At 40.4% G+C, this 12,688-nt stretch overlaps 1 protein-coding gene across 1 annotated transcript in view; it reads right to left on the bottom strand.

The window, feature by feature from the left end:
• RTF2 (replication termination factor 2) overlaps positions 1–10,750 on the bottom strand; it is a 55,634-nt gene extending 44,884 nt beyond the window's left edge. Inside the window, exons 1-4 of the mRNA XM_032218111.1 lie at positions 10,616–10,750; positions 9,001–9,095; positions 8,803–8,896; positions 7,847–7,986 (exon numbers count right to left, since the gene is read on the bottom strand). Of these exons, the coding sequence (XP_032074002.1) occupies positions 7,847–7,986; positions 8,803–8,896; positions 9,001–9,095; positions 10,616–10,684 (398 nt within the window). The 5' untranslated portion in view covers positions 10,685–10,750. The remainder of the gene's footprint in view (positions 1–7,846; positions 7,987–8,802; positions 8,897–9,000; positions 9,096–10,615) is intronic.
• Positions 10,751–12,688: the final 1,938 nt, after the last annotated feature.

The raw sequence follows: 12,688 nt of genomic DNA, 5'->3' as shown, positions 1-12,688 counted from the left end.
AAAAAATTTCAACTACCTTAATTAACTAATGGCTTTTGAAAAATATGGCTTTTGGTGCACAATCAAGTTTGAAAACTTCTTCTTTCAATGTGTCTTCAGAATTTTTTTTTTTAATGTTTTTGGCAAAACTGCCAATTGATCAGTCTGTATTTCCCAGAATGCCTGTGTTCTTAACAAAGATTAATATGTGGTGATATGAACATTTTAAGAAAAAAAAAACATTGCAAGACTACAATATTTGCTACTACATTTCAGTAAACTAATAAACATCATGGGTGTTTCTTAGATTTAACATTTTCTTTTGCCAACTGTTAAAATATTGGGTTGTAGGTAGATCCAGACATTTCAGACCTAAGCATGTAAGACATTCTTGGATGAGGTTCACAAACATTCATCAATAAGTTCGATTTCTCTAACAATGTAAAAGTAAGAATTTTGGTAATTAATGTATATCCTGTTTCCCTGAAAATAAGACCTCCCTGAATAATAAGCCCAATCGGGCTTTTGAGTGCATACATTAAAATAAATCCTTCCCGAAAATATTGCAACACAGCAGCAGCCATGAGGTGACCACACTTGCTGCCTCCTGCATCTCAAAAATAATAAGACCTCCCAAAAAATAAGGCCAAGTGCTTATTGAGGGGAGGGGTCAAAAGAAAATAAGACCCTGTCTTATTTTTGGGGAAACACGGTATTTGCAAAAAAAAAAGTTGTACTGAATACATTGAGAGCTAATTGTACAACAAGTTCCAAGGCTGCTGTAAACTGTAAATATTAATGACTGCATAATCATATGTTATGTTTGCTTACAGTGAAGGGAAAAGAGGTTAATAAGGATCTGAATGAAATAAGGGAGAGCCAAGCACGACAGTATTTTCCAATACCTAACAGTAAAACCAGTGAGAATGGTACTTACTGTTGTGTGTGTTTATTTCTGAAAAAAAGCATTCAGAACAAATTGGGAATCTGTCTGTTTCTTAGGTTTGTGAGAACAGAAAGATGCAGGAAGGAGAAAAAAATGTAACATCACTTTCAGTGTATATTCTGTATTATTTGGAGTTTTGGTTTTATATCTATGTTACTCTTTTTCATTTAACACACGATTGTATTATTAGGGACTGTGCATAATGGTTTTCATAATTTACACTATTGATAATAAATTATCTGCATTTACCTTGAAGCCATTTGATGTTACAATACAGAGGGCTTTTTTAAAAACTATGCTCCAGGGAATTCATAAGAGACTAAAGACAAAAGATGAATAGAAGAAAAGAGTTCACTCAACTGCAGCCAATTTTCCAGTTTTAATAGACTTTTGCTCCTTCACTAGCAGTTCCAGAATTCTTTTTTTTAATATAAATTCTTAATTAAAAAAATAATCCAATAAAAACTTAAAACCCCTGACACAGGTGATTGAAAATATAGTCTTTATTGCTGTGACATACTGAGTAATCAATCTGCCTCAGTAAATATGCTTATATGTGGATTTCAGACTAGCCTATGTGCTGCTTTTCCCACCCTCAAACCACAGCATATGTCAGGCCTGCAAGCCATCTTTTCTTTTGGACTTTGGGCCTGCCACGTATTCTACTATTCATTTTCTATTCATTTTCTATTGTGGGAAAATGGGAGGGGGGGTGATATGTAGCCATAACAACATCCTTTGCCTCTGCACCTGGCTGGAACTGGATGGGTGGAATCTGTCTTCGTGGCAGTGGAAGATTGGACCATGTGATCGACTTGTGGGTTTTGGGATCTTGAACTTTCAACTGGGTGGGAAAACCTGGAAGCTTTCAGATTCGGGTTTTCCCAGATTTACCAACATGGCTCTCTTAGTAAATTGGAACTTTGAGGAAACTTTTGCCTCAGACTCTGATTTACTTTTGGATGCTATTTGGAACCCTGACAGCATAAATAATTCCAACCTGCTCAGAACTATTTTAAAAAAAAAATACGTGCTAAAATAAGAGCACAAACAAATGTTTTAACTCCATCTAATTTAAGCTGCAATTTTAATCACATTGGCAAGGAAACAGGTATCATTGGATTTAATATATAAAAACATTTTAGGACTAAATATTCAGCTGAGTTCTGTCTGTATATGGGTGGGTTTTTTTTAAAAAGAACGTTTCCTTCATTTGCTTAAGAATACGGATTTACTAGTTCAATGTCATCAAAGGTTTCTTAGCCAAGGAATCTTGTACAGCAAGAATGGGAAAAATTTCAAGATGCCAGAAGCCATCACAATGGAGCAAATACTGTAATGTAATTGGACATTTTAGCATTCATGAATTCTAGTCAGATTTCAACAATTTGCTGGCTGGCCTGAAGTCCCAATGGCGGAGTTCTACTCTGGAGGTGGTGCTAGACAGACAACAATTTCCACTTCCCCACTCTACCATCTTTTTTATTAGTCATATTGATACATTTTCTTTGTTGTCTTTTTCTTTATTTTATTGTTCTACTATTTTACTTTCACTTTCCTTAACCTTCCTTTTTATGTCCTTGCTTGTTATTGTTGTAAGCTGCCTAGAATAGCCCCATGATGAGATAGGTGGCAAATAAATTTAATAAGACAAAGAACAAGAAAGCAAAGATAGTACCTATCACGCTAGGCCCTTTGGGTCCAGGCTCAAAGCAACTGGAGCACCACTTGAACACCATTGGCATTGACAAATTCACCATCCATCAATTGCAAAAGGCAGTATTATTCCGAACAGTTTACATCCTACAATGGTATCTGTTAACATCATCAAACATCCACTTCTGCCTATCCCAGGTCTTTGGGGAGGCCTCAACAGATGGATAAAAATGCCAAGTCCGGTCTAAACATCTGGCTGACAGTGTGATGAACTATAGTAATCTCACCCCCAAGACCTCACATGTGACAGTGTGATGAACTGTGAACTGTCTCATACATGAACACCTAAATCTCTTGTGATGTAAAGAAGATGTGCAAGATATTTTGAGTGACAGTGTTGAGGCTAGATAATGGTTACCACAGTTCTTCTTCTTCTTGTGCCATATCCGTCATCAGACATTAGAGATCATGTTAGCAATCCTATTTTTGTCAATAGCTGCATGAAAAAGTGCTGCTGAGTTTTGTTCAAACCAGTCCCTTAGGTTTTGAAGCCATGATGTTCTTCTTCTGCCTGGACCTCCTTTGCCTTCAATCTTTGCCTGGAGGATTAAGTGAAGTATGCCATATTTTTCTGAGTGTTGCATCACATGTCTTAAATATTCTAACTTTCATTTTTAATGGCTTTTATGATTTCCCTTTGCTTTCCCAGGTGGCTTATTACCTCCTCATTTGTGATTCTGTCAACCAGCTTATACGTAACACTACAGTTCACTTGCATAAATATGTCAACAAATGAAGGTGATGGCTGAGAAGGATAGGAAGATCTTCTGGTGCCATTTGACCTGTTGGGCTATTAAGCTATGAAGGACTTTTGTCAGCAGTAGTGATGAAAGCTTGAACGTGCAGAGCCTCCAGAATTTTATTTATTTATTAATTAAATTTGCATAGCTGTCGACCAAAAACAACATCAGACTCCAGCAAGCTACACGGCATGAGTACAGACACTGCTGCATCTTTGTTTTCGCGGAGACATGGCTGAGTGATAGAGTTCCGGATGCTGCTATTCAGCTGGACAGATTAACTGCGTTTCGTGCCGACAGAAATGCAGCTCTGTGCGGTAAGACTCGTGGCGGCGGATTGTGTGTATACATCAACACAGAATGGTGTAAAAACTGTCCTCGTTTCCACCTACGGCTCACCGCTTGTGGAGTTTATGGTTGTGAGATGTAGACCTTTTTATTTATCCAGGGAATTCACTACTGCTATTATACTCGGCGTGTATATTCCACCTAGCACTAATGCCAAGGAAGCGCTCTGTATACTTCACCGGACCATCAACGAACTGCAGAACACACACCCTGATGTATTGTTTATTGTTGCCGGAGATTTCAATCATGCAAATCTCAGGACTGTGCTCCCTAAATTTCATCAAATTTCCCCAGAGGGGAAAACACACTGGATGTTGTTTATACAAACATCCTGGGTGCATATCAGGTGAAGCCCTGCCCCCACCTTGGCTACTCAGACCACATCTCTGTTATGCTAATTCCAACATACAGACCACTCATCAGGCATTCAAGACCAATTTGGAAGCAGGTGAGGACCTGGCCAGCAGGAGCCATCTCTTCTCTTCAGGACTGCTTTGAATGCACTGACTGGGACATGTTCAGGGAGTCTGCAACCAACGGTGACTCCATTGACTTGGAGAAGTACACATTGTCAGTGCCTGGCTATATCAGCAAGTGCATTGATGATGTTACAGTCTCCAAGAAAATTATCTCACACCCCAACCAGAAGCCATGGATAACTGGAGAGGTCCATGCTCTACTGAAAATCCGAGATTCTGCATTCAGGGCAGGTGACAAAGCAGCCCTAAGAACAGCGAGAGCCAATCTTTCCCGGGCCATCAGAGAAGCAAAGCGTACACATGCCCAAAGTATCCACCAACACTTCACGAACAGCGGCGACACACGGCATATGTGGCAGGGCATCCAAGCCATCACTAATTACAGAACATCACCACCTGCCTATGAGAGTGATGGTTCACTTCCAGATGTGTTAAACAGCTTTTATGCCCACTTCGAAGCACAGAACGAGAGACAGTGAGGAAGACCACACCTCCTTCCAACGACCAGATACTTTGTCTCTCCACTACTGATGTGAGGAAAGCCCTAAGCACAATCAACCCACGGAAAGCTGCAGGACCAGCCAACATTCCTGACAGAGTGCTCAGAGGATGTGCAGACCAACTGGCAAATGTTTTCACCGACATCTTCAACATCTCTCTGAGTACCACTGTTGTCCCAAAGTGCTTCAAGACAATGACCATCATCGCCGTGCTGAGGAAGCCATCAGTGTCCTGCCTCAATGACTACCGTCCCGTTGCACTTACTCCCATCATCATGAAGTGCTTTGAGAGGCTCGTCTTGAGACATATAAAGACCCTGCTGCCCGTAACATTGGATCCACTGCAGTTTGCATACCACTTGAATTGCTCCACCGATGACGCCATCTCCACTACACTCCATCTAGCCCTCACTCACCTAGAAAACAAAGACTCATACGTACAAATGCTGTTCATAGACTGTAGTTCAGCATTCAACACTATCATTCCCCAACACCTGATGGGGAAGCTGACCCTGTTGGGCCTGAACACTTCCCTCTGTAACTGGATCCTGGACTTTTTGACTGGAAGACCTCAGACAGTCCAGATCGTGAACAACACTTCTAACACCATCATACTGAACACTGGAGCCTCTCAGGGTTGTGTGCTCAGACCCCTGCTGTTCACCCTGCTGATGCACAACTGTGTAGCAATGCACAGTTTGAATCACATCATAAAGTTCGCTGATGACACGACCGTGGTGGGTCTTATCAGCAAGAATGATGAGACAGCGTACAGAGAGGAGGTGGAGAAGTTAACAAACTGATGTAAAGCCAACAACCTGTCTCTGAATGTAGATAAAACAAGAGATGATTGTTGACTTCAGGAGGATACAACACGACCGCTTATAGCTATAGCAATAGCAGTTAGACTTATATACCGCTTCATAGGGCTTTCAGCCCTCTCTAAGCGGTTTACAGAGTCAGCATATTGTCCCCACAGTCTGGGTCCTCATTTCACCCACCTCAGAAGGATGGAAGGCTGAGTCAACCTTGTGCCGGTGAGATTTGAACCGCCGAACTGCAGATAACAGTCAGCTGAAGTGACCTGCAGTACTGCACCCTAACCACTGCGCCACCTCGGCTTCCTGCTGAAGATCAATGGCACCTCTGTGGAGATCATAGAGAGCAACAAATTCCTTGGTGTTGACCTGGCGAAGAATCTCACCTGGTCCCTCAACACCGGTTCCATAACAAGAAAGGCCCAGCAGCGTCTTTACTTTCTTAGGAAACTGAGGAAGGCACAGCTTCCATCACACATCCTCACAATCTTCTACAGAGGGACCATCAAGAGCGCCCTGAGCAGCTGCATCACCACCTGGTTTGGGAATTGCACCGTTTCGGATCGCAAGACCCTACAGCAAATAGTGAGGACGGCAGAGAAGATCATCAGGGTTGTTCTTCCCTCTGTCATGGACATACACTACATGTTGCATTCGTAAAGCCAAAAATATTGTGGCTGACCACACACACCCCTCATACACACTCTTTACTCTCCTGCCATCTGGAAAAAGGTACAGAAGCATTCAGGCCCGCACGAACAGACTGTGTAAGTTTTTTTCCACAAGTCATCAGATTCCTCAACTGTCTCTAAGTTCTTAGATTTAGAGCTATATGTAGTTCTGTGTCCTGCTCTTTTTCTTTTTATCTATGTTGTCTGATGTAGCACCTTGGTCCTGGGGAAACGTTGTTTCATCTCACTGTGTATTATACTGTTTATTGTTGAAATGACAATAAAACCTATTTGACTTGACTTGACCTGAAAGCAAACTGGCAACCAATGTAGCTCATGGAGCAAAGGTCTAACGTGTTCTGTTTTAGGCGTGCACATAACTATCCATGCTGCTACATTTTGTACTAGCTGAAGCCTTGGGTTAGTCTCCAAGGGCAACCCCATGTAGTGTATGTAGTCCAATCTGGAGGGGACTAAAGCGTGAGTGAATGTAAACAGAGTCTGCTGATCCAGGAGTGGCACACAAGAAGGAGCTGTACAAAGGACTTCCTAGCCATGACTGTAAATGCATTATCAAGCTGAAGTCGAACAGAGTAATTAAGGAATAGCACGTGAGGAGGAGGCTTCTAGGTGCTTCTCATAACATTTAAAATGGACCCAGAACCAGAAACCTTGGTGTGTTTGAGACAGATATGACTGTCTCATATAGTGTGAGGTCTGTTATTTGGTGGTATCAAATGTTGTTGAGTGGTAGCATGTTTGCCTGGATCAGCTGCTAGGACCTGGGGCAATGGTGAAGCAATGTTTCACTGGCAGTGATGAGAGCAGCTGTTACTTACTGCTTGCTGATGGCAACAATCAAGATACACTGGCCTTGGTGTTCTAAATAAAGAGTGAGTGGATGTTGCTAAGCAGCAGCAGTAAGTAGGAGTAGGCAGTATATGAGTATGGGCCTGAATCCTGTGCCTGCAATGGAATCCATCGACCTGGGCAACAATTGCAGTAACTTGCCTCTCCCATATTTTATGAAGACTGCAAGCAAGCCAACAAATTGCTACTTAGTGCAATCACGGAAAGTGTTTTTTGTTGTGTACAGTAGAGGAATCTCTAGCTGACAGAATTAGAATGTTCAATTATTGTTTCAAAATATCATGGTGGATGTTTTCTGGACTGGAACAGAGATGGAGGGAGGCAATTGTGTCCCTCTCGAATCGCCCCATAGTATAGAGAGTCCTTGGTGGCTCTCTGAGTTTGGTTGTTTGTTTTAGTGCTGAATTCGTGCATCATTCAAACCAATCTTACCAAAGATTTTTACATAAGTAATGTTGTATTAACAGTTTTATTCTTTATTTTTCTTAGTGATATCTGACATGGAATATTTTTTTTCATAGGGATATTATTTTCACTGAGCTATTTATTACTACTTCATCAAACACTTGGGGTAACACGTAATAATTTTTTGCACTGTACAATGTACATCTACTGAACAGTTTTTATAATGTTAGCATTCAATAATATTCTACATCTTCTATTTTCATCTTTGAAAAGATTATGGAACAGAACAAGCAAACTTTTTATGAAAAGGGCTACACTTCAAAAAAGACAGCAAAGCATGTTATTTATAACCTAATTAAATTGGAAACACTTACCGATGCCTTCCATTCATTTCCAATCCAACCACAGGGCAAATAAAACGTGCACTTTGGATGTCAGCATATTTATCCCCTTTTGTATTCCCCTTGTCACCAGTCCAAGCTGGATTGTCTGAGAGATTCAATTCTATGACATTCTGCAAGAAAAGAAACATACTTTACCTAACTTGATTTGACACTATGATAAAGGAAATATAATCTAAATTGAAATTTGAAATTTAATAAAATTTGTATGCCGCCCACTCCCTTGGGACTCTGGAAGACAACAGTAGTGTATGAAAAATACAAATATTCTAGAAAGAAATATATTTGGCCATAGGGGGTAGATGCAAGCAGGCAGTTTCTGGTGATAAAAGCATTTTTCCTGAATTAGGTTAAACAACACCAATGGACTTTTATAAGTTTAAAAGCATGAGGGAAGGAGAAAATCTTCCTCCTTATAGGAAGAATTGTGACAGTGTTTAGGTATAAGAATCAAAAAGGAGGCAGTATAGGTAAAAAGAAGCAGTCTAACAGCATATATTTATGTCACAGAAGCAAAAAAGAAACATGTTGATGATTGGTTTTGGAAAAAAAATGCATTTCACATATCCCCAATTTTTTTTTAAAAAAAAACATATTGTGCAAATTTAAATTTACCGACGAATAAATACATTTGCTGGTAAATTTAAATTTAACACAAAATAGTTTTTTGCAGAAGCAACTGCCTGCGAAGGCTCCTGGATTGGGGCTGAAAGCGGAAGCAGTATGCTCTGTCCCATATTTGGGTAGACCAAGTTGCCCTGATTGACCGGTCTCACTGGAAAAACACTTCATAAAGTGTAAATAAGGTGCTTCAAAGTTTCATTAATATCAAGGAAGTTTATGTCAAGAAAATAAAGGTAAATTTTGTGACTCTCCATTTAACTTGTGTACTATAATCATTAACACATATTTTAAACTTGTTATCATACCTTAATACTCTTGATATGGGATGCAGCCTCCACAAGGACTTTATCAGAAGATTTATCCAGCAAAAATTCAATGACTCCATCTTTGTTGTAAAGCCTATAACAGAAAATATATTGAGAAATTCAATTCAAATTTCTAATTCAAACTTATTCAAAACATATGACACTTTGTCTGAAAAAGAATTTAAAATGTAATCTTACCTGCCAAGTTCACAAGCTACTATTGGTCTGCTTAATTTTTCTTGACTTAGAGTGCAATAGTACCACTGGGCTACTAATTCTGCATTTTTGTCAACCTGGGGAATATAACAAATCATATACAATTTTAGAAAAAGAAATAATTAAATGCAAAATCTTTGTACTTACTTTGCATGCAATTTTTGAACTATTTTGATTTGCATAGATATCCTATAGTTGGTCAACTAAGCTACCTAGTTCTCCTGTATTGTAGTCTACGTTAACACAAGTAAATATTACTGTGTGCCATGATCTATGTTGATGTAATATTTGCTTAGGCAGTCCAACACTATGCTGGCTTTTTTAGTTATAGTGTCACATCACACCAGTTATTTTCAGAATGCTACTTTTCTACTTTATAGGTGTAAAATGATTTGTTTTTATTTTATTATCAAATGCTTACACCTCCTTATTCCTTGAAACCCTGGGCTGCAGCAGATAAAAACAGAGAGCAATAATACTGTAATAAAAACAAAACAAAAAATGGCACAAACCAAGCAACAACCAGCAAACCCCTCTCCAGAAAAGGGCTTCAAACACCTTCACAAAAATGAAATAATCACAGAAGTAAGCAGGTGCCCACAACATTATGTATCTGTTTCACCATGCTTATTCACCACTGGAATCAAAACTTGAGTCTAGCCGTTGACACAATGACAAGTATATGCCCATCTGGATATTTCTAATGCTGAAGAGCAAGTTATAATCCTACATTTTGAATTGTTGAAAAACCTGATGCCATTTCAACACCTACTTTGATATGGCTTTTTTCTAATCTTGTGGCCAACCTCCTCGAATGTTTCAAACTATGTGGAGGAAAGCAAGCAACTTTGGGAATTGTGTGTGTGTGTGTGTGTGTGTGTAACCAATTATGTATAAACAAACAAAGTACAATAATCTGAAGATGATGACATATGCTCTCCCAACAGCCTGGGGACAGCAAATCCCACCCACACAACCCCATTAAAAAGAAACACTTGCTGTTTTAATCAAAACAATTCCTAGTTGCCTCTTTACTTCTGGAATTACTATTCCCACAAGCGGGTTAAGATTATGAAATTCGATGAAACGCCTGTCTGCTATACAGGTAGTCCTCAACTTATGATCACAATTGAGCCCAACATTTCTTTTAAGTGAGAAAAGTGATAATTGTGCCCCATTTTATTACCTTTCTTGCCACAGTTATTAAGTGAATCACTGCAGTTGATAAGTTAGTAACCCGGTTATTATCTAAGCCTTCCCATTAACTTTCCTTGTGGGGTCACCAAAGGTGATTACATGCCCCTTGGACACAGCAACGGTCATAAATATGAGTCAGTGGTCAAGCACCTGAATTTTGATCACATGATCACAGCGCAAGTTGCAAAGGTCATAACGGTGAAAAACGGTCACAAGTCACACTTTTCACTGCCGCTGTAATTTTGAACGGTTACCGAATGAACTATTACATGTCGAGGTCTACCTGTACTTGCAAAAAGGACCAAAAACTGAGGTAGTGGATCTATCTGGGCCACCATTTCTCTGTTCCAGAACGGAATACACCATCAGCCGGAGCTCCCCATTCTAAACCCGGCCTCACCTTCTCCACCTTACGAGGGCCCTTCACCAGCTCGTGCCGTTTCGGGATGGTTCCTCCATCGCAACCCATTTCGCCTCCAACTGGCTTTCTGAAAGTTCCGGGTTGCCAGGCAGAAAGACACTTCCGATCAGGTGACCCTAGTTCTTCCGGCGTAGACTGGCGAAATAGCGGGCAAGGCGTGATGACGTGTACAGTGATGTCACTCGGGTAACCTAGCAACGAAGCGGCTTCCCAAGGCGGAAGTGTCTCCTTAGGGCTGTATTCGCGCTGCAGGCTGAGATACGAATTAGGCAACCCGCACGTTACCTCTGAGGGCGGCGTTTCTCAACCTTGGCCGCTGGAAGAGGTATGGACTTCGGCTTCAAGCCTGGCTGCGGAATTCTGGGAGTTGAAGTCCAAACGTCTTCCAGTGGCCAAGGTTGAGAAACGCTGCCCTATTTGCCCTGTGCTCGCTCAGCCGGTAGGAGGAGTTCAGGAATTAACATTTCTGTGAATTGAGTAACCAGGGTTTTGTGGCTGAGTCAGTATGGGCGTGATGATGTGAAGAATAGAACAGGAATAGGAACAGGAGTAGAATAGAATAGAATAGAATAGAATATTGGCCAAGTGTGATTGGACACACAAGGAATTTGTCTTTGGTGCAAATTTTGTGAGCATACATAAAAAGACAAGATACATTCCTCGAGTCAAGAATCATAAGGTGCAACACTTAATGATAGTCATAGGGTACAAATAAGCAATCAGGAAACAATATCAATATAAATCGTAAGGATAACAGAGTTATAAGGTACCTTGGAGGTCTTCTAGTCCAACCCTCTGCCTAGGCAGGAAATCCTACACCTCTTCAGACAAATCGTTATCTAATATCTTCTTTAAAACTTCCAGTGTTGGAGCATTCACAACTTCTGGAGACAAGTTGTTCCATTGATTAATTGTTCTAACTGTCAGGAAATTCCTCCTTAGTTCTAGGTTGCTTCTCTCCTTGATTATTTTCTACCCATTGCTTCTTGTTCTGCCCTTTGGAGAATAGCTTAACTCCCTCTTCTTTGTGGCAACCCCTGAGATATTGGAACTCTGCTATCATGTCTCCCTAGTCCTTCTTTTCATTAAACTAGATATACCCAGTTCCTAAGTAACCCAGTTCCATACCCAGAAGCTAAGATTCTGAACCCAACTACAGTTACAGTTGACCCAATAACAGAGTTGGAAAGGACCCTGTAGGTCCAACCCCACCTCACCACCAATCACCACACTCAAACAGGGGACCCTACAGCATTTCTGACAAATAGCTGTCCAATTTCTTCTTTAAAATCTCCAGTGTTGGAGCACCTCTAACTTCTGAAGGCAAGCTGTCCCACTGATTAATTTTTTCTAACTCATGAAGTTTCTCCTTATTTCTAGGTTAGTTCTCTCCTGGATTAGCTTCCATCCATTATTTCTTGTTCTGCCCTCAGGTGAGCCCCGTGGGACTCGCAGTGGAGGGATAAAATGAGGATTTTCTGGTAAGATAGGAATTGCTTGGTGCATTTAAACTTTGTGCACATTTCTATGATCTGTAAAGTCAAATTTCACAAATAACAAAATATTTGATTTCTGGCACTCAGAGTTTGGAGTTCTTGGTGCTGAGCTTGATTATTTCCTCGAAGTTATTTTATTATCCAACTAGGTAACATCATCAGTGCCAGTGAGGATGGGGTTTCTCCCTCTTTATATAGCAATAGCACTTAGACATATACCTAGTTTACCCTGCCAATCTTGATGGGAACATGATTTTCTTTATATCCAAATCAAGAAACTGCCAAAAAGCCATCAGTAAACAGCCCAACCAAAGAATCTCTAAGACTACCCCCACCCCCATAGACAGGCAAGACACTAGAATATATACTGACAGCAAGCTGCAAACAGCACTCCTTACTAGCATTGATGATGTTACCTAGTTAGGCTAATGAAATGTCTGCAAGAAAACAAGCAAGCTCAGAGAGGACCAAGGACCCCTCATTTCACCCCTGAGCTACAAATATTCTCCTTTATTGCTTTTCTTTTTGATAGTTCCTTGATTAGGATATTAGATGA

The sequence above is a fragment of the Thamnophis elegans genome, chromosome 5, assembly GCF_009769535.1.
Source record: "Thamnophis elegans isolate rThaEle1 chromosome 5, rThaEle1.pri, whole genome shotgun sequence".
Taxonomy (NCBI): domain Eukaryota; kingdom Metazoa; phylum Chordata; class Lepidosauria; order Squamata; family Colubridae; genus Thamnophis; species Thamnophis elegans.
Note: the sequence above shows the minus strand (reverse complement) of the source record. Positions and strands in the feature narration are given on the sequence as shown.